Source organism: Abrus precatorius, unplaced genomic scaffold, assembly GCF_003935025.1.
Source record: "Abrus precatorius isolate BTA unplaced genomic scaffold, Abrus_2018 Scaffold4, whole genome shotgun sequence".
Taxonomy (NCBI): domain Eukaryota; kingdom Viridiplantae; phylum Streptophyta; class Magnoliopsida; order Fabales; family Fabaceae; genus Abrus; species Abrus precatorius.
In genome coordinates, this window is record NW_020874384.1 from 5900046 (window position 1) to 5923462 (window position 23417).

The 23417-nt window shown below is 29.5% G+C and overlaps 3 protein-coding genes across 6 annotated transcripts; all 3 read right to left on the minus strand.

Moving 5' to 3' along the window:
* Window positions 1–182: 182 nt before the first annotated feature.
* On the minus strand, window positions 183–2959 carry LOC113865537 (phosphatidylinositol N-acetylglucosaminyltransferase subunit C). 3 transcript variants are annotated; one of them, XM_027500166.1, is made up of 3 exons: window positions 2804–2959; window positions 1452–1601; window positions 469–1347 (listed from the first exon to the last, which is right to left on the minus strand). In XM_027500166.1, the coding sequence occupies exon 3, from the start codon at window positions 1320–1322 to the stop codon at window positions 480–482; it is 843 nt and encodes a 280-aa protein (XP_027355967.1). In that variant the 5' UTR covers window positions 1323–1347; window positions 1452–1601; window positions 2804–2959; the 3' UTR covers window positions 469–479. The 3 variants fall into 3 exon arrangements, with proteins under 3 accessions (XP_027355965.1, XP_027355967.1, XP_027355964.1); XM_027500164.1 differs by having other exon boundaries at window positions 183–1601; window positions 2778–2959; XM_027500163.1 differs by having other exon boundaries at window positions 469–1601.
* Window positions 2960–3778: 819 nt separating this feature from the next.
* LOC113866048 (cingulin) lies at window positions 3779–6819 on the minus strand. Its single transcript, XM_027500938.1, is given in 5 exon segments — window positions 3779–4174; window positions 4753–4952; window positions 5252–5462; window positions 5833–6129; window positions 6436–6819. Coding segments are annotated over 5 exon segments (1488 nt in total).
* Window positions 6820–17862: 11043 nt separating this feature from the next.
* On the minus strand, window positions 17863–22269 carry LOC113864481 (sulfite reductase [ferredoxin], chloroplastic). 2 transcript variants are annotated; one of them, XM_027498236.1, is made up of 8 exons: window positions 21942–22269; window positions 20871–21650; window positions 20496–20792; window positions 19846–20043; window positions 19132–19266; window positions 18925–19041; window positions 18679–18837; window positions 17936–18564 (listed from the first exon to the last, which is right to left on the minus strand). In XM_027498236.1, the coding sequence occupies exons 1-8, from the start codon at window positions 22110–22112 to the stop codon at window positions 18358–18360; spliced, it is 2064 nt and encodes a 687-aa protein (XP_027354037.1). In that variant the 5' UTR covers window positions 22113–22269; the 3' UTR covers window positions 17936–18357. The 2 variants fall into 2 exon arrangements, with proteins under 2 accessions (XP_027354038.1, XP_027354037.1); XM_027498237.1 differs by lacking the exon at window positions 18925–19041 and having other exon boundaries at window positions 17863–18564.
* Window positions 22270–23417: the final 1148 nt, after the last annotated feature.

A 23417-nucleotide genomic window follows, 5' to 3' on the forward strand; every position in this document is an offset into this window, starting at 1 on the left:
TTATTAGTGGGGAAATAAACAAGTGTAAATTTTTAGCACGTAAGACTCCATTTTATAAATAACATTCATTACACTTAATCAGGAGTGTAGACAACAATAAGCTTCAACATGCCAAAATGAAAGAAGCTTAGGAATTTATTTGTTATTCTTTTGTACATAAGCCCCATGAAGATTGTGGAACGCTTGAAAGAAAAAAGTCAACTGTTAATTGCGAAACAAGGCGGTTGAATGTGTCAACAATGAATGGTGCTCTAAATCTTGAACGTACCTCCTTTGTACCCAAGGAATTTTTAAACCATCATACTTATCATTCTAAAGAATGAATACAAACGTCATTTTGTTACCATCCTTGACATGAACGGCAAGGACCTTCCCATCAACTATAAAACTTAAACACTGACCAAGTATTCAACAAATTATACTCCACGTAAACAGCTCACAAGGTACTACTACAGTGCCACATCAACCAATTTCTGATTTCAGTCAGTGATATCAAAACAAAGCTTAGCCTCATCCCATGGCCCATTGATCTCAAACTTGTATTCCTGAATCCTTATAAGCCAATAAGGGCAGACCACGTTGACAAAAACTAATAAACTCAGCAGCAGCACAAAAAGTAAGCGATGCAGCATGTACACAAAACTTAATGTCATGGCCATCAAACTGATAGAAAAGCATAGGTGCAAGCGGAAGGAATACTTTTTAATACAGTAAGTAACCAGTGGAGCAAAAAGGAAAACCTGCAATGAGAATAACATGATAGCGAACACATGTAGTCTTGATGGAAGGCGAGAGGCAATAAAAACAGAGGCAACTACAGAAGCATTTACAGAGATACAGCTGGTCAATGCAGGATTCTTCAGAACCCCGGGGGCTTTGACGGTGGATTCTGAATAGTCATGCAGAAAAAGGTGAAGTATGATAAGTGATGCATTTACTGCCCAAATGGAATCTGAACTAATGGACCTTGTAAGAGTTTGATAGATGGGAGCCAAAACATATAACGCAGTTATGAAAAAGGAGATATTGAGGAAATAATGGAGGAGAAGGCTAAGGGAAAGCATTTCTTGGGTAAAAAGGAGAATTAGAAAACCTGAAACAAGAAGACTTACATCAATAAAAAGGAGATAATTTTCATCAATAGTTGATGTGAGTGTACAAGTCCAGACAAAGACAACAAGAGCAACAATGCACAAATATTCAGAGATGGAAACCGAGTCCAGCATCACCTTTAGCATGTCCCTTTTTACAACACTGGCATTCATGACCATTCCTTCAAGGAAAGATTCGTCAGTATGATTGTCATCATAACCAGGTTGCATACCGCCATATGCTACTTTTCTCCATCTAGGATGAGGTGAAGAAGAATTATTAACCATGCTAAGATTCATTGCACCGAGTTATTTAATTTCAGATGGGCCTGCAGGGTTGAATATATTATATGGCAAGACCTAATTCTCCGTTACTAAATAAAAATAAATCTTGCTCCACAGACATGCCATCTTTGATTGATGCAATCAGTGGTAGAACATATCATATTTCAGTTGCACTTTTCTTTTTTATTCCAGGAAGCTTGCACATGTGAAAACCATCTCCATATTCTGAAGAATAAAAGAAGATGAAATTAGATATAAAGGGGGAGGGATAGGCAGTGGCATAAAAAATGTTATCACAAGTCAAGTTACAAGATTCAAGATTTTCAATAGTATGATGTAAAGATCAAAGCACCGTCACAGTTATCACCAACCACAGCACTGAGCTAGCAGAAATTCCACAGGCCAAGAATGTTGCAATCAGTAGGTAAGAAAACCTAGAGCAGTAAATATGGATTGTGCGTGGTTTGGTTTAGAAAACTAAACTGAAATGCAATTAACTTTAAATGTGGTTTGGTAATCTGACTGATGTTTAAGGTATAAGGGAAAAAGAAGAACCAAAATAAACCAGTTTTCCAGTTAATGGGCTCTGCATATAATGGCTAATCTCTTTTAGGTAGATGAAGTGCGGTAATTTCTGTGCTTTCTATTTTCACTTTTTGCGCAGTTCAGCGAAGATCAGAATACCTTCAACTTCAAACTTTAAAAAAATACGCAAAAACCCTGCAACAGAGAAATGAAGAACCCCATGTTTGTAGATCTTAATCCCAATTTAGCAGTCCACAACAATGAAAAGCTAGAGAATACAAAATGAACAACATCAACACACGAAGAAAGATGAGAGAGAAGGTAGGGTGGAGGGTTCAGCTTCAAGATTGGGTAATTGGTTCCAAACACGCTTTCAGAATGATTGTTTCCAATGAATGAAAACAAAGAATAAGAGAAGGTGAAATTACCCAGATTGTGACAAACGTAGATTAAAATCCTATAAAGACACAAAACTTAGCAGATCAATTCATGCGGAAAATAGAAATTTAGAACCCACCAGCCTGTAACTTATCTAACTGATTGGCAATTGCATAACTCTCTTAATCTCAGGACTCAATCACTCTTAATTACAAAATCAGGTACTTAATCTTATTGTTTTCTTAAACTACATTCCTTATTAAAAGCACCTACGGATAGAAGATACTTTATAAATAGATACGTGGAACAATATACAAACAATTAATCAAGTAAATCCATAATATCAAAACGTCCATAAAAATCATACTCAATTCATCAAAAGTGCAGTTGAATCAACCAAAGTAAAACTCAACAAACAGAAATTCACCTCAAACAGGACATATAACCATAAAAACAGATGAAAAGTTGTATCAGACCTTCAATTAGAACTAACCCTACCTAAAGAACAACATGCAGATACAGACCTCAAGCCGCGAGAGCTAGGCATCTGAACGTTGTGGTACTTCAGTGACTCGCAGCAACTCCAAACGACGACGTCGTCATGGGCTGAAGAACAAACAAAAAACAAGGGATAATTGGAAGCAGAAAAAGAGGGGATTTGTGTTTTGAGGGTGAAAGGAAAGCACTGCGATTGGGCACTCGTGTTATACGGTGAAAAGCAAGATATGAATTTTAAAGAGGCGAATTTTAATTTTACAGTTATATATAAATATAAATGGTGAAAATTAAATATTATTTATGATTATCTATTTTGGTATGTTTATTTTATTCTATTTTTCCTCACATCCTTAAAAATTAATCTTTCACTTAATTTGAATAGTCAAATTTTAAAAATAAATATATGTTTTTTTAAATAATCATATCACAATGGATTAATTTTTTTAATTTTAACCATTCTATGATCAAAACTTATTACGTTCACATTTCTTGACTTTATACGGTGGTAATTGAAAAAAGATTCAAATGAAAAATTATTATTGCTCGAGCAATGGCATGAAGTATTGTTGAATTCACCATACCAACTACCGAACAAAATCATTATCGTTAGTTTTGAGGTGATTATGTAAGAAAACATTTATAATTGACTTCAGTCATTGTTCCAAATAGAATAGAATCATATCGAAAGAAAAACCCCTCATTCTTAATGATCTGAAATCCGTGATTTGAGAAGTTAATATGTCAAGCCAACGAAGATAGCTAAGCTTTTATGAAATGAAACATCAAGTTACATCAACTTGGGACACTCAGAATGCTGTCCTTATCTTTTGTTGGCATAGTACATAGTACTTACATATAACAAGATATGCCTCAACCACAACTCTTAAAACATGAAACCCCTGATCCATTGTGCACATTCTTCTCCTGATTATGTTAGGATATGTAGTTTTGTGTTAGAAACGATCAACCTACATTCAAGTGATGAGTTAGTGCTTAGTGGGTCACTGGTAAATTTTCTCAACTTCTGCAGAAAGATGGCAATGCAAAGGGAAAACTGCTTTGCCATTTTGCCTCATCAATGATGATTGGTTCCCAATGTCTTGGAATGGTGATCGTTTTGGGGCTATGATTCCACCTCTAGTAGCATGTCCTTTTCTTAAAACCTCATTATGTTTGCTGTTTTCTTTAGCATTATTATTTTCCTTTGAGCAACAAACCATTATTCGCTTCTCCAACTCATTCTGTGACTCCAAGGGAATTGGTGAACATTTGGTCTCCTGAGCTGCATTTTGTTCCTTCCTCAACCTTTCAAGATCACCACAGAGCACAGAGAGTTTTGCTTCAAGCTCATTTGTTTTGCTTTCAGATGAAAGAGCTCGTTGTTTCCATTCTTGCACCTGCGAAAAAAGAAAAAAACAGAAGATTAAGGCCAACATTGAGAGACCAAATACACCACCAAACCAAACCTCTTGTTTAATCTGCCAAAAACTCATTTATGAATACACTTTACGATAGTGATTCATTTAAATCTATGACTCTTGAGTCATATGCACCAATGTTGAGCTTACGGAAGTCCAATTGCCTACTGTGGGCATGACAAAAACCAATTTCTTTGTCACCAAAAAAAAAAAACCCTTTTTCATGGCTATTTGCCAAAAATGCTCTCTTTGAAAATTTGATTCAAAGAGAAAGATTAGGATAATCAGATGACATATAGGGAAAATTTTATCATAGAGGTCGAAACATTTATAGTTGTCAAACAAGACAACTAGCCATGCCTATACGTTAGCAAATAGGTTAAGAAAATATGGTGCTCACTGAAGTACCAGAACAATGTCAGCAAACCGCAGGCATAGCAACTTTGTTTAGAAAGACTATGGAGTTTACAAGTATTGTTGCCAAAGAAACAAGAGCTTAAAGGAAGACTAAGAAATGGGAAATATAGAACAAGTAGAAACAGTGAACCGTATCATACAGCATTGTGTAGGGATTGGATTTGAGAATCAGAATGCCGAGCTCGATCTTCCCAATGATCTCGTGAAGCCTGCAATTCCTCCATTTCTTCCCTCACCTGACCAAGCATCTCCTGCATTTGAGACCACTGCTCAGTCTCAGCTCTAACTTGCTCTACAATTCTTCGAACAATAGTCTTGCAATGTCCTGAACACATATTCCCTTCACAGGACAATTTTTCCTGCAGGATTTGTGAATCCAAGGTCTGTAAGAATCCATTCTCTTAATTCAGTTGGTCAAGAAAATTGTTTTACATCAAAAAGGTTGATCACTCTGAAATTTCTTTTTTTTTTTGGGTCTTAAAAAGAATTTGTAGTACACTAAGAAAGTCAAATCATGTACAGAGATTTTTCTATTTATGGTGGGATTTTTTAAGTCAGATTAAACAGGGTATATTTGTTCATATTTATGTGTGTTTGTAGTGTACATGTACATTTATCTAATTATTAACAATAGCCTACTATCAACTAGTGATGAGCAAAGAAATCAAGGATATGCCTGATGAGGTACTCGTACGGAAGATGAATCTTGAAATTCAACTCTCTTGGAAGTTGAGCCAGAACTTGCAAGAGAATTACTAGCAGTAGACAGCAGTGAATTATATTCTTCCTCCATTCTTTGTAATAATATCCCCTTTGACAACCCCTCCATTTTCCTCCTCAGAATCTCCACCTGTAAATTTTAATCAAATCAATAAGAAAACACCAAAATATTAAAAAAGACAAAAGGAGAAAAAAAAATGCCTTTTATGGCATGCTTGGACAAAATACATAATAGTAGTAATTAACAATTAGTGTTTGTTTAAATTAGATATCTCATTGGAGATATAAATTTCACTTGGAACAATTAGTTAGGAGAAAAGATTTAGTCACAGTTCTTAAAATATTGTTGGTGCTAGTTAGTATTTACAAATCAAAACTATAGTTTTATCTTGATAATATGTAATAACATTACATACAAATTATTAAAATAAAACTCTAATTTTAACTGATACAATAATGCTTACAAAACAGCACAACATTATGGTTACATTTTGACTTACATTTAGTTTTCCACTTGGAACAACGCTGTCATGAAATCTGCCACTTGTTTTAATAGACAATCTTACATTTTCCATCTCTTGAAACCCCGTCAAATATACCTCATCGGACGATCCTCCAATCTTCTCAAGTCGTCTCTGCAGAACAGAAGCCTGTTTGTCAAAATTTCTGTTATTCCTAGCCCCTAAATCCTTAACCGTTGATCTCTTCCGCAATTTCTGAAGTTTCACTGTCAAATCATGAATCTCTTCATCCAAAACCTTATCGACATTCTTTCCTTCACAAATCTTTATTCTTCTCTGCAGTCATTCCACTAATCAGAAGGTGCAAACCATCACAAGCAGTAAAGCAAAATCACCCAAAACTAGCAAGTACAATTAGCCACCAGTCTCATAGTGCAACAAGTGTGACAACACAATAACCATTAACACCATTGCTAAGAAAATCAAGGAAAAGAAAGAAAGTACGCCCCAATTAACCTTCACAATTGCACCATAACATGCATTGGATTGGACAAACAAATCATAACTAACTTCAAATTATAACACACACACACAATCAAAATAAGTGGAGAATATGAGATAATAAGAAAAGAAGGCACTGACAGAAAGAAGAGGGTGAAGCGCAGATCTTAGAGTTGTTTCCATCTTAACACGAGTTCTCTCTAACTTCTTAACAGCAATCTCCTTCTCCATTCTCAACAAGTTACATTCTGCCCTCAACATCTCAGCCTGAAACTTCCACTTCTCTTCCTCCAAAGCACACCCTTTCTCACTCTCGCTCACACTTTCCACTCTCTCCCTCCTCCGTTCACTCAAAACCACTATTCTTTCTCGATCAAAGAGAGTCTCCAACTTGTTGTTGACTTTCCGAGCACCTACGGGAGGGGGTCTCCGGCGAGGACGGCGAGGGAAGTGAAGGATCCTGGGAGTGGGAGGAGGAGGAGGGTGGTGGTGCCATCTGGGTCTTCTGGGTGGTGCTGTGGCCATGTTTACAGTTTCATGCAGTGATGTGAAACGCAAACAAGTTGTTGTTGATGATGATGACGATGATGATAGTACTAAAAAGAAGGGTTTGAAAGGAATATCAATATCTGGGATATAGCAGTAAGACAGGTAGAGAGAGAGAGAGAGGAGTAAATGGTGAAGAGGTTGTTGGCGTGCAACCTCGTGAAGTGGAAGAACAGAGATTTGAAATGAAAAAGTGTGTGTTTGTTAATGCCAGTGTGCGTTCGTGTTTGGAGTTTCTCTCTATTTTTAGTATTTATTTCCAACGTCGGACACTGTTTGCCTGCTTATGGGAATTTGAAAAAAGCTTCATGTTTATGTCTGCTTCCTCTTTCTTTCAAAATTACAAATCTTAGGTGGATACACTATCACGTCAATTTTAGACTATCTATTACAATTTTTATCTATATATTCACACTTTATATTTTTTTTTACTTAATGTAAATTTTTTTAACTTTTTTAACCCTTACGCCATTGCATATAAGAAGCTAAAATAAAAAATAAAAAAATATGTATTTTAATATATTTATACAGTTAAATATTATAATTTTTAATAACTTATTATTATATATAATTTTTTATTTTGTATAATGTTGCATATATTAAAAAAAAAACCATTCTTAATAGATTAAAATTTACTATGAATGTAATTTTTAAATTAATTATTATAAAGGTAAAAAAAATATTGATATAATAAAATTTCTTATATAAATATAAAAATTATATTAGTGACAAAACTCAATTCTTACAAAATTATCGCATTTTTCACTTTCATATTTGCATAAAGGATTTTGCAAACCAATGACCGTTAGGAGATTAAAAAGAATAAAATTTTATTATAATTTATGTTACATCAAGAAAAAAAGTATATTTTTTATTAAAAAAAAATTCTTCAACTAGTGTCTTAAAAGTATTAATTAGCATTTACTTTACATAAATGACAAGTATAAACTTATTTGTTAGTAGATTACTCGTGCACAAACTCAAATACGTTACCCTCTTTTAGATTAGTTAATTAGCTTAATGTGTGACTGTGAATAGAGTTTAATAATAATAATAATGCTCATATCCACACTTTTACTCATAAAAATTTAATTTTAACTCATTTAATAAATAAAATTTGTACAACCATTATTTATTATAAGATATTTGTTTGTTTTTATCTACTCGAGTTTGTTGATTTATTGATTAAAAAAAATTTCAAATGTGCAGTTGTTTTTTTATAATATGAATTAATAATTTTTAAATAAACAATTATGATTTTACGTTTTACTTTAGCGTGTTTTATTTTAAACGTGTCGTGTTGAAATTAATCATATTCACGTACAGAAAACTCAATCTTAATGTTGAATAATATATTAGAATTCAATTTCGAAATCGTAAACTTTAAAATTTTAAATGTGATACGTGTAAATTTTGAAACCACCTTTAATTTATTTAAAAATAAAGCAACTATCTTTTTGTTTTTTATTTTTTTGCAAAATAAAAATTGCAACTAGTGTGAAGAACAGTTTATTTTTCCGTAAACGTTTATATTGCGTGATTAGTACTCTTTCTTATTTAAGTTGAGCTCGTTCAATTCCAGTAAAAAAAAAAAAGGTTTAGTTCGTTCAACAATGGTTTTAAACAAAATAAAATTTCCAAAATTGCATAATATATTTTCTAATAAATAAAAATCTCAAAAAAAATATGAAGAACATAAATTTTTATTTATAAAATAAAGAAAATAAAGCTGACTTTTATATATATAAATTTTTATAATTACCGTGAATTAAAATTAAAGTTGTATTTATTATCACTATTAAATATCTACTTTCATTTCAAATATTTTTTTTTAAATACAATTTTTTCACTATATAAATATATTTAATAAAAAATATATTTTTATATAAAATTATTAAATAAGAGTAACAATTAATATATAAAAGTGGTAACGGATATTCTTTAAAATTAATCTTTAACTAAAATTATACTACATTGTGTTTTGTTTTAAAAAAATAACTATCAACATTTTTTATTCAAAATATAAGAAATAAATACTAAATTTTAAATATATTAATTATAATATTATTTTTATATTTTTTATTTATGATAAGATTTATGTTAATAAAGCACTCACCCTTTATCTATATAAATAGATATATTTATTGTTTTAATATACAAGAAACCAAATTTTGTTTTAAAAAAATAACTATCAACATTTTTTATTCAAAATATAAGAAATAAATACTAAATTTTAAATATATTAATTATAATATTATTTTTTTATTTTTTTTATTTATGATAAGATTTATGTTAATAAAGCACTCACCCTTTATCTATATAAATAGATATATTTATTGTTTTAATATACAAGAAACCAATTAATATTATAACTGTTTTTGAAATAGAACATTTTAATAATATATCAATGATTTAATAAAATATGAAAATTAATATATTTTAAATTTTAAAAATAATTATAATTATTAAATATTTGTATTAATTATTATATTTATAAGTTAATAATTTTGCTAATTTTTCTCTTATTTAAAAAATAAAAAAATTATATATTTGTATATTACGTGTGTTGTGTTTAAAGTTTAATTAAATCAACTAATTGAAGTTGGTCTAAATAGCAATAGTTCGATATCGCTTAAACAATATTTTAGATTTGAGTATTTATATGTGCAAAAAAAATTTAGTGATAAACTCACTCACCACATCTAGATACGCAACTCGAATTAAATTTAGATTAAATTGGATAAAAAAATTTAACTAAACCACCTTAAATTACATTTTAAGTTAATTTAATAACTTATAGTATTAAAATAAATTTTAAGTTTCAAATGATGTAAGCATAGTCATAAGGTTGAGAATCAAGTATGATTAAAATGATTTTAAGTCATTGTATTCAATAAAAATATATGTATAAATTATAAGAACAAACATTTTTATTAGAATATAAATTTTATATTTAAAAATATTTTAATTTTTTTCTTAAAATAACTGCTAATATTTTATAGTCTTAATTATAAAAAATAAAAAATTATTTTAAATAGATCAATGGTTAAATTATTTTTATACTCTTATTTATTATGAAAATTATATTAATAATATATTCATTCAATACTTATATAAATAGATATATTTAGTTGTTTGAAATATAAAACATTAATTAAATTATTTAATATTATAAATATTTTAGAAATATAATATGAAATCTTAATTTTATTAATCATGATCATTTATTTATTTAAAAAGTTAATGTGAATATTATTTATAAAATTCATCATCAAATTTTTTGTCATAGTTAAAAAAGACATATTTTTACCTACATTGATTGCTAGAGTTTCAAAAAAAGTAATTAATTTTTTGAGAGAAAATGTATTAGTTGTTAAAAATTTATTATACCATTGTTAAATTAAAAAAATTACATTAACTGATGTAAAAAATTATAATTTTATGACTTAGTTAAATATTTAGTTTTTATCAAAGTTTGTAGTTACTTATTCTTAACACACTTATTAACATTTGTTTTTTCTTTAATGTATAAAATATAAATTTTATTATTATAAATATTTATAATGTATATAATTTTAATAAATTATATATATTTTTATATAAATAAGATTAAAAATATAATAATAGTTAATATTATAATTTTAAAACAAGCAAGGGTTTATACAAGGAGTAAAAGGAAAGGTAGAATTTGAAAAAGGGAGAGTTTATGAGCGCAGCGCATGTTTTGAATGGAATCACACAAAACAAGATAGTGTTTGTCACGTATTGTGTCAGTGAGTCATTAATCAGTGATTGAATGAGACAATAAATAGAAGTGGTCCGTTCCGTGCCGTCCAAGCTCAACCATTTTCGATTCCTTAGTTACCACTTTTCAACCTTCCCATTAATCATCCATCATTTTTCAACTATCCTATGTTTATGTGGTGCATTTATAAATTATAACTCTTATTTTCTCAAAAATTTTAATATATATCTCAAGCATATCATAAATGATAATATATATATATATATATATATATTATTTAAAAATGTATATTCTAACTTAATTTCAGTCTCAAGTTTAAGACAAAGATGTATTAATTATTTTATATTTTCTTAATTTTAATATGTAATTTTTTTATTGTATTATTAGATACATATTAAAAATATTATTTTTTAATAAGTATCTTAATATTATTAGTTAGAGAATGAATATTTTATTAAAAGTTAAAGAATGCATTAAAAATAAAATAGACATGTATTTAATAATTTTTTAAATATTTTTTCTTATTTAAATTCTTAATTAATATATTTAAAACACTCATTAAAATTGTCATATATATCTTTTTAATAAATAATTTAATTAAATATATTTAGTGAATCAAAAATATAAAATATCATTATTAAAAATTACTTTATAACTTTTTTAATAAAAAAAAAGTATTTTATACTGTCTCATTTTATATTTTGATGTATTTTATACTGTCACGTGACTGAGTGAAGTCGAGCTGACACCGTTAGATGAGGTCACTGTAGTGTCATGTTGTTTACATTTTGAAATATTATTACAATACGTTTTTCAAAATTAATGTCCATTTATTTACATTTTAACGTTATGTATTGCTATTTTGAAGTTAGATAAAGGTAAATGACGCTTTTACAACCAATATATAATAACTTTATCGAATATTTTTCAAGTATTCAGACAAAAAATTAATAATTGAAGATTTTCAAATAAAAGAAATAAATAGATAAACCAAATTTAAAAAAATTAAAAGAGTCAGTTAAATAAAAATAAAAGTAAAGAGACAAAGCTGGTTAATAAAGAGGCAGAGTAAGTAAGATATGCACCAATTGGCTTATATTAATCAAGCGTGGGGATGGAACGTGCATTGAAATCACAACTGCTTTAATTTAATATTATTATTTAATTTTTAATAAAAATTCATTGTATATAAAGTTTCATTATGTATCATTAAACACGTGTTAAAAATGATTTTACATTTTACACCAAATTTAGAATGTAGAGATTAACATAAAAGAATATAAAGTTAATAAAATTTTTATTTGATCGTATTATTTATAGGTTAAACGAGAAGAGAAAGGACTGTACGTTTATTTATTAATTAAATCCTTTTGAAGAATTTGATGATTTTACCGTTACATGAGCCAGTTGTAAGATGCCAAATACTTGAATTTCCAATGAAATTCAAAATATAATTATTTGTAGCAGCTTTTCAAATTAAAGATTTTTATTATTATTACTGCAAAATTGCCTGACATCTTCTAATGGGAAGTTTTCGAGACAAGTCAAACATATTTTATGCAATAAAATGAAATACTAGTAATAAAAATTAGTTTCTACACGACCAAAAGCACTTCTCGTTACGTACAGTGTCTCCTTACTTGCTTTTCCTGTTTTTAAATATATAATAAAATCAAGCTTCGAAAATTAAATGTGTTTTTGATTTGTCATAGATATTATCTAGTTTTTAAAATTATTATAAAGTTTTTATGAAATGTTTTTCCTTTTCATATAACTCTTCTGTTAGTTTTTCATTTTATCAATTTTTTTTAATTTAATATCTATTTTTTTAGAAACACAAAACACTTACAGAAATACTAAACGAAAGTTACCAGACATCACACGAGAAAAAAAAATTCTTTTGTTATAAAAATTAAATTAAATAATAAAAAATCATAATATAAAAAAAAGCATACTAACGAAACGAACCTCTATTTTGTAGAGGATAATATTCTATTTAGTAAATGAAATAATCCATAGCATGTATACTTTTGTTTAAATTAAAATTTTCCAATAATAATATATGAATTAAATTTTTTTTAATTGCAATAGTTTTTTTTTATTAATTTTACTGTAGATTTTAGAAGTAAAAGTTATTACTTCATCTTTGCTTATTATTGTATAAACTTTTAAATTCTCTATGAATTTTCATATTTATATTTATAAAATTGATCTTATTATCATATATAAACTATCAATTTTTCAGTAAACTTATATTTATTTTTCTAATTTTTTTAATACCTTATATAAAATTTTAAATTTTCTACAGTTTTTTTTTGTTTATATATAAAAGTCATAATACTTAATATATTATTTTTTATTATTTTAAAATAAATTATAATTTAAAATATTATAATTTTTTTATTTTGATACATGCTATGTGTGTGATTATAGAGTTAAATTAAAATAAATTTTAAAGAAAGTTAATGTTTTAAATGATTTTATTATATATGATTATTTATAAAAATATATATTTTTAATTATTGAAGGCAAAAGTCTATTTTACCAATTATATGTTTGATTGTTGTTATATTTGTATATTCTAGAAATTCTGAGAAGCTTCTACATTTAGCTTCTTTATAATATGGAAAGATAAGTTATTTATGGAGGAAATAGAGAAAAAAGTAATATGCAATAAAGAAATAGAGAGGTAAACAAGTATACAAATGAAACTGTAAGAAAAATGATTGTATAAAAGTGTGATTTCGTGTATTACCCAAAAAATGTGTGCTTGTTTTTTCGACTTTTAAAGGGAAGAATGTGCACTCACCAAAATAAAACCTGGGAAACCATACAACAAGTTGATATTGGAGTCAGAAATATTAATATTTATATAGACAAACATAACTCACACACAAACACTCGTGATGAGTATAACACAGCATGTCATTTGTCTTATTTTTTCATAAACAAGATTGAAAGGATATCTAGTTGGGACTTCATCAATAAACCAATTGAGGATTTGAACATTTTAAACTATAAAATCAAGGATTGGTCATGTCCCAATGGAAGATTTAATTCAGATTTTTTTTAGTCTCATCCATCTAAGTTTTTCATTGCTCATATTCTAACCGACCATCGTTTTTTTTTAGTTAATTAGGAAAGGGAAAATGGGGATTTTTTTATGTAAATAAAAGAATTTTTTTAAAAATTATGCATGTCTCCTGGAAACATTTTTTTAACTAATGTGTCCTAGAAACAATTTATTAACTAACATAAATGTCATGAATTTGTTTCATTGAAGTTGATTGAAAATAACTTTCCGCAAGAAATTGATTATAATTGATTTGCACATTGAATAAGAAAATTGATTAAAATCAATTTTAGTATCATTTTAGTGATGAGTTTAATCAATTTTTTCAGTTATTTACTCTGCTGCCTGAGCAAGAACAGAGAAAGTGAGAGCGGACAAAAGTGGAAACGACAGACGATTAGAGTTAAAGAATATGAATAATGATTTATATCGATTTAATTTTGTTGATTATATTACAAATAAGTTGTCAATGTAGATAATTTAAATTTTAAAATATTTAGTTAAATTATATTTAATTATTTCTGTATTTAATTTAATATGTCATTAATTCTGTAATTGTATGTTTAGAAAAGTGTGTAAATGTTAATTATTATATTGTAAATTAAATTTAATTATTTGTTATGTATTTCTAATTAATATATTTTTAAATTTAATTAATTTTTTATTGTATATTTTTAATTATTATGATAATTTAGTTTCGTATTGTAGTAATTTACAAATTATAATAAATTAAAATTTAATTTTGTGACGTAGTTAATTTTAGTTTAATTTTGTTGTAATGTTTAAAGTTAACACCTCAACTGTAATACTTAACAGTAAATATCACTTCGTCCTTAATATGAAATACTTGGCCAAGTGCCAAATCATTCTCTCTCCTTATACTCAAACTTAGACTAGACCTACTCACATTACAATGCATTGCATCTAAATCAATCGTTGAATAGTGACTAAGATGTTGTCTAGATTGAGATTTGGAATGGGATCAAGACATCAAATGTTCACAAAAGTTCTACACATAAAAAAAAAATGTTCATATTGTTCATGATCAAGGTCTTTCTATTTATCATTTTCATCATCTTGTTGCTCCACAATAAAATCAAAATCTCCAACCAAATTACCTTGTGTCATTGCCTGTGCATTTTGGATAATGACTTTTTAATCTGTCTAACAAGGTGTTCAAAACTTGGAGAACCTACCTCATCATATGAATTGTGCACATCATGACAGGACACCTCAACTAATAGGGCTGGATTTGATGCATAAGGTGATGGATCCGAAGTTGAACCTCCATAGCTAAAATAATCACATTGTAATTTGACAAATAGCTCTATTATACGAGCTTTAGCAAATGAGTTAGTGCGAATCTAGGTGAGTTCCTAAGAGTTGGTTCCCTTAGAGAAATAACTCTATTATACGAGCTTTAGCAAATAACTCTCATTTTTTTGCTCTTTTCTCACATTCTTCCCTTAGAGAAAATCTTCTCAAGGTTGAACTCCTTCCCAATTCAAGTAAGAACATCCACTTAGTGCGGATCTAAGTGAGTTCCTAAGAGTTGGTTCCCTTATTCCATTCTTTCTTTCTAGATTTCTCTTATTAAGGGTCTCTATTTCGTAATAATAGGGAGATCTAGGGACCTTAAGCTTTATTCCTTGTTTTGAAAGCTTTGATCTAAGAAATCTTGTCACACGTAAGAGGAATTTACCTGAGCTGAATTTATTCATTCACTAGATATTGAGATGCTTAGATGTATACTTGGTTTTTAGCTGAGAATGAATTAATATAAGGACAAACCCTAATGTAGAACACCAATTATCTATGTAATTGATTGTGAAAGTTGGATTGTGGTGCTAGGAGATGTAGGCTGAGATATGTAATTAACACATATTGTGAATCCTGTGTGCTGAAATGAATAAATAAGTGCTGATATAATGCTATAATAAAGTTATTAATGTTGAGTTATTGGTATATATGTTTGTTCATTGCTAGACATTACTAAGCTGATAAATACATGATTGTGGATGAGTTGTATTATCATGCTGATATTCATCATTGTAGACCCTAGTTACATATCTAAGTAGGGTAGGCATGTGTGGAATAGATCAAATGCTGAGTTGTATTATGCTGTATATCTGGATTCAAGTACCGGAATGAGTTACTCTCAAACCGGAGAATTGTAGGTTCCTTCTGGATTACTAGAGCTGTGAAACCAGTTGGAACTAAGTTGTTGCAATTTGCATTAAATAAGTTGCATTGCTGTGTTAAATGCTGAAAAATACTGAAAGACTCAATTTGTAACTTTAATTATTTTGTCAAGTCTAGGTTTTGGTGATAGATCTAGACTTTTTAGCTACAGTTTTCAAGCAATGCAATTGTTATTTATAAATTTGTATTTTGAACTACAAGGAAACATCTACTGTATATATACATGCTTACATAAATTTTTTAGAGTTGTATGGAAATGCCGTTAGGACTTTGTTATAATCATTGAAAAATTGAAGTTTAATTCTAGGGAAGATATTTCCTTATTGCACTATATAGGTATATTATCTCGCAAATAAATTTATACCGAGAGTAGCGATGCATGATGTCATCAATCCTTTATGAAAAGGAGTTGTGAGATCTCTCCCTTTATTGTATTTACAATCTCACCATTATAATATATAAGAACATGAACGTAACTCTACGTCATATCACTACAATTTTCACACTTAATCTGAAAATTTTTCAAAAATAGTTGTGCAAAGTCGAGTTATATATGTTCATTTATAATAAAGGAGCAAATTTGTTTGTATTTTAATTAACATATATCTATTAAAATCGACTTCAATAAAAGAATATCATGTATGAAAGTCGGTTAAAGTCAACTTTTTTGTAAAAAGCATGAAAAATTTAAATAGAAATCGATTGCAATCGACTTCTATATAATTATAAATAAAAGCATGAAGGAGAGTCGATTTAAATCGACTTCTTTAAGTAGGCACAAATTTTAAAATAGTAAAAAGATAATTTAAATTGAATTTTATTTAAGCACCATGCAAAAAATTAAAGAATGTCTGTTAAAATTGACCTATGTTACAATAAAATCAAGACATATATGTAATCAAATTGATAAAAACGGCATTTAGGTAGTGTGAATTTTAAATTCTTTTATCTATGTCAAAACCCCGGAAAAAGGAGATGTGAAAATTTTCAAAAACCAAGGATTCGAAATCTGATCATCTTGTATATAACCTGCTGGCTCTATATTGCAAGGTTCAACCAACCATCTTTTCAAGTGTAAAAGGAAGGTTCTTATTATTTTTGGTTTGAGAAACAAAGGTTGAAGTTAAGCATATGTTTCAAATTTTAGGCGCGAATAAGAAATAAGATTATCCACCCATTTTTACTGTTAGAACCACCCTTTAAATATTTTTTGGAACATTTATTCAAAATATACCCTTAAATCTCAACTGCTTGCTTCCTTCCTAAAGGAGAACCACTTGACCCTGAGTCTTCTCCATGTGAAAAACAAAAGATCTAACCAATAATATTGGGTGAATAAATTGTACCCTTCGTACCAAAATATTAAGTAATCTTCATAGAATGAAAGATCGAGTTTATTAACAAAAGAAGAAAAAAAAACAAAAAACAAAACAAAACGAAGCCTTTCCCTTCAAATTCAATACTCAGATGTGCGCGCAAACCTGCACCATCGAGGACCACCTGAAGCACTTGTTCATGGTGTGGGAACCTCGTGGACTCACTTCTGTTGTCATTTGAATAGTAAAATGACAACAAAAATGAAGAATGGTGACTGAGTATGAAAGGAATAGATGTGACGTGCTGCGTTTATAGTGAATTTGAGAATGATGTGGTGTTTAGTGTCATAAAGAAAGATGAGATTCTAAAATTGCACCATTGGTAGTTAAAGAACATAGGCACGTGTAATTTTTGACAAAGTTGAATAAAGGTTGATAGTGGGAATAATAAGCATGAATCAAAACCAGAGGAATAAGAGGAAAAAATAACCATTTTGGGGGCATTTTTGAAAAAAAAAAAAAAAAGGAATAAAATTAAAAAGGTGTGAAAAGAAAACATGCCTAAACTGGGCGGACCCAAATCGGGCCAAGTAGCCCATTTTGCCACCATACAATTTTGCAATTAGCTTAGATTAGGAAAAATAAAAGAAAATTACTAAAAAAAAACCAATTTGGAATTAAAATAGAAAAAAGAGTGAAATGTAGTATTAAAACATGTCTTTCATGCAAAACATTCTATCAGGAACAACTCATTGTAATAAAAATAACAAGAAACACTGAACAGGTGAACACATACACATACGCTTCCAGATGCACCATCGTCAGTAATTAATCAACTTTAACCACACGATTGCTATTAACAAATCCTCATTAGTGAACTTTATCGGAGCAAGAATACAATTGAAAAAAGATCTTACCTAACATGATTATGTGAAGAAAAACCAAGTGGTCGAACACCCCAAATTTGATACAGAAATGATAGAAAGTCTTATTTTGTGTTAAAAAACTCAATTCTATCTGAAAGCCGTTTTAGATAAAAATTACTAACAACCAAAACATTAATTTAGCATATTCCCAGAGTTACCACACAGTAACAACAGAGAGTAGCGTTTAGTTGCCTATCCACCATTCCAGTCAACCAAAAAGCAGCATCACTTACATCTTTGGCAAAGTCAATGAAATCATTCACCTTTCCCATTTTGGTTGGAAGCAACATAATTGCGGATAACTTCCATGGCCAACTGATGAGCGCTCTTGTTTTGAAGCTTTGCCAATTCATCCATTGCTTCGTATGTCTCCTTGTCAGTAAATAGCTTTAGGTTGTGGCGTGCTGGTGCTACTACTGGACCCTCCCATTTCTCAACAAGTTCTTTAAGCTTCACAAATCCCTAAAAACGAAACTTTCCAATCACTTTAACAGTCACAATAATCACTGAAAGATTAAAACATAAATTAGTAAATATGGCTCGGATGCAAATAAAAAGTATGAACGCAAAACTCACCATTCGGTTTGTGAAGTCGCCAAATGATTCTTTAGATTGACGCTTTTGCTTCCAATAATAAAACAAAGGCTCCAAAACTTTTTCAAGGTCTAGAACCTTCACCTTGTCCATGAAACTTCGAGCTAACGATGTTTGTTTGGTGTTTCCTCCAAGCCAAATCTTCATCAGAAGGAAAAAAAAGTGAGCATGATAGTCTTTTGGAATTTTCTACTAACTGGAAGTGGGTGGAGTCACTGATTAGCAGACCTGATAGCTATTTGGGCCATCACCAACTAATCCAAGTTCAGCCATGTATGGTCTAGCACAACCATTAGGGCAGCCAGTTATCCTTACAACGACAGACTCGTTATATTTCAGACCAACCTGAATTACAGATAGATAATTATTAAGTCTGCTGATTAGGGATCTGATTTCAATGAAATCAAATACTGCCACATATATCTACAGCAATACCTTCTCAAAAACAGTTCGAATCCGCTTAAGAATGTTAGGTATCCCACGTTCTGCTTCAGTAATTGCTAGTGGACATAATGGAAAAGCAGGGCATGCCATTGCTGTTATGTTGAGGGGATCTACAAATCTAGGTTGCTGTTCACAGCAAAACAGATCACTATAGCATTAGTAGTGAAAAATTCCATATACTGAACCAAATAAAAGGCAAAAGATTAAATTAAAAAATCATAAGAGAAAATAAATAAGGAAAAAATTAGTAAATTATGATCTCTAAACTAACAATTAGGGAAATTTGAATCACCAATTCACCATACATGTCAAGCATCAATCAAAAGTGAATGGAAAAAGAAAAAATTAAGATCATTCTCTATCGCCACTCACAAAAATAGGTCCATCACAAAAGTAGCAGCTAATAAGATCTACACACACCTAAAAGTTACAGTTGTTACTTGTATCTATATCTGTACAGCCCTAAAAGTTAACTGAATTGTGTTTGTTAATAATGATGGGTTCGTATGAATAATTTGTTTGTTTCTAAATGCAAAACAATGAAACCCCTAAATTAGTAAATTATGACCACTAAATGAAACTCACAATGTAAGGTTATTAAGTAATGTCAGGCGTCAACTGAGCAGGGACAAGTCAATTAAATACTTTTAACAAATATAACTCAACACAGAAAAACAATTTTAGTATAATCTGTAAGCATCTCACCAGCAGACCAGCTTGAGCTAGAGTGGTTGTAATTGGACGCTTCCATGCAGCACGAATATCAGTCAAGATGATGTTCTGATTTGGAGTGATTCGTGCATTTAAATTATATTTCTCAATAACCTCCCGCAATGTCTTTTTCATCTTTCCACCAATACGACCATTATCAACATGAAGCCCATAAAATAACTTGCCATCACCCTAGAAGATGAAATCCAACAAATGAACCCATATCACATAAGTCCATTGAACTATATTTTAGCCAAAGACAATAACAACAAAGAATGATCCAGCCAACTACAGATTGCTTAACCACATAAAATACAAATCTAAAGTTAGACGAAGTAAAATCTACAAAGCACAAAAAATATCAGAATTTCCTATAACCTTCATTAACCTAATTTGCCAGATATTTTGTATTTTTTATTTTATACGTGAAAGTCCTTGTCAGGCAAGACGCAATGTATAAAGATCGATTGTGATCATATCAGCAATTAAATCAATAAATAGGCATTAAACATACGAATCCTATCCACCAACTCTCATCATGTGAAGTCTATATTACTATGAGAAATGTGCATAAAAAATAATATTATGGAGTATATAAGCAGGGATAAAGACATCAATATTATTCCTTCATCTAGAGAACCAACCTGTTCATGCCACCCAAGATAACTTTTAAATTCCCATTCTGGCAATTGACGAAAAGGTTCAAATTTCTTGCCATAATATTGCTCAACTACACTTCTAAACTTCTCGATTCCCCAAGAGCTGATCAAATATTTCATTCTACTATACTTGCGGTCATCTCTTCTCCCATTTTCTCGTTGTGTAACAACAATTGCTTTCACTGCATACAAAATATCCTCTTTTGGTACATAACCTAATGGTTCAGCCAAGCGAGGAAAAGTGGTTTCCAACCTATGAGTTCTTCCCATTCCACCACCAACCTGCAAGAATAATTAAAAGTCCAAGTCAGAACACTGATAGGAAAAAATTCACTTAACTGATATCTGAAAACATCTTACATATATGTTGAACCCTTGAGGCTCCCCATCATCATCAGTAACAACAACAACACCAATATCATTCGTGAGAATATCCACCGAGTTATCAGTTGGCACAGTAACTGCAATTTTGAATTTCCTTGGCAAGAACTGAGTTCCATAGATGGGCTCGGGTGAATCTGGGAAGTTTGTACCATGAGAATTATCATTCCGTGCATGAACTACTTCAGGTGGTTCTGACGACAAAAACCTTTCCCCATCTACCCAAATATCATAGTAAAACCCAGACTGAGGAGCCAGGAGGGCGGCAATGTTTTCTGCAGTTTGTTGAGCTAAGACGTAATCTTTTCTCAAAAGGGGAGCAGCAGGAGCAAGCACATTTCTGTTTAGGTCACCACATGCACCAAGGGTTGAGCCCATATTTCGAATAATGGTGCTCATCACTGTTTTAAGGTCCTTCTTGAGAATACCATGAAGCTGAAATGTTTGTCTGGTGGTCAAACGAAGGGTCCCAATTCCAAACTGGTCAGCAAGATCATCCATAGTCAAGTAAAGTTGGTTTGAAACTTTCCCACAAGGGTTCTTAGTACGTATCATAAAAGAGTAGCTTCTGGAACCACGCTCATCTCTATTGTACTGTTGATAGCTACCGTGAAACTTGATCAATTGAGTGGCAGCTTCGCCTATATTAGGGGCATCAGTCAACAAATCCTCATTAAGAGGGTATCTTATGAAATTACTTTGTTCTTTGAATATTTCTACTTTGCTGCGCTTCTCCGCGGCAGTTTCAGACTTTGCAGGCTACAAAGAAATTGCAAGCACAATAAACTATCAAAATTGGATTTACACATTCCATAGTATAGCTGCCACCGCACAGTTCAACTTTTAAAAAATAATAATAATTATAAAATTATCAACTCTCTCTAAAATATTACCGGAACTGAAAATGTTCATCACCGTCTTCGAACATATATCAATATTATTCAACAAAATAAATAACAATCCGAGATAAATGAGAAAGTAGACAAACAGAGTGCACAGTAAAGGAAAAACTGAAATTAAAGATGAAATTGAAGGGAGAAGTAGAGAAACCGTGGAAACAGCGCGTATGAGAGAGAGCGAGCGCGTGGATGAAGGAAGCGAAAGAGCATTGCGAGTGAGAGCGGAGGCGGAAGCAGACCTCAAGCCATGGAAGCTCGGGATCTGAACCTTGGGGTCCTTGAGCGCCGCGGTGGACGTAGATGCTCCAAACGACGTCGTCATGAGCTGAAGAAATAAGAATAAAGAAGGGGAAATTGGAAGATGATGAAGAAGTGGAAGACGGTTTCTGCGTTGAGTTGAGAGAGTGAAATGAAAAGCAACACTGCGATTGGGTGGTAGTTAGTAGTGACTCCAGATGGTGAAGCCAAATTTGGTTTGTTTCTCTTGTCACGTGCCTCCCACGAGAACGCTTTCAAAGATATATATATATATATATTCGCCGATATGCTAATATCCCACGCGCACGCTTCCAAATCATGAATATCACATAAATACTCAAAATCGTAAGTTAAAAAAGCTATCTTTTAATTAGTTTTTAATCATATCATTTTAATGAAATCATGAGCATTTTCTTACTTAAAATTAATATAAAAAATATAACTTAAGTATTTTTACACCTTAGATAATAAAATACAGTGATTTATTGTCTTTCTCTCATTGTTACATTTTAATTTTGTGTAAATAACAAAATTTATTAACTTTAATATTTAAAATTAAGTATATAGTAATAGTAAAATTTATTATATATTTCTAATGTTAATATAATCAATATATTTTAAAATTATTATCTTCAAATACTTAAAATTAATATCATTTATTTAAATATTTTTAACTTATGAATTATATAAATATTATTTTAGTCGCATTTATTTATCTAGTTATTATTATTTCTTCAATATCGTATTTAAGAGACTTATATCATGAATAAAATATTTTACAGTAAAAGACTTAAATATTAGGTTAAGCAAGTGATCTTTTCTAAATTTTAAATAATTATTATTATAATAATTATATGATATTTTAAGAGTCAATCAACATTCATTTCAAAGTTAATTCATATTAAATTAAGTTAACTAATTTAAATTAACTAAAAACTAAATTAGTCCCTATTATTATATTTTAAATTAACTATTAATATAATGAATATACTAGAATGACGTTGACTTAGTTTAATAATATTTTGACGAATTTAAAAAAATAATAAAAACTAATTTAATAGTTTACTCATTTTAAATTGGACTAGAAATCATTTGAATTTTATTAATTTAATAAATATATTTTATAAAATCATATTAATATTAATTCTTAAAAATATTTTCAATTAAAAACTTTTAAATATGTATTATAATTTAATATTTTTAATATAATAAACCCATTTTCTTAAGAAAATTATATTATCGTTAATACTTAACATTTTTATTCTTAATCAAACAATAATATAAATTTAACTCAGCGTTTGAAATAAAAAAATTTATTAAAAAATAAACATTTATTATATTTTTATAATTTTAATATAATAAATATATA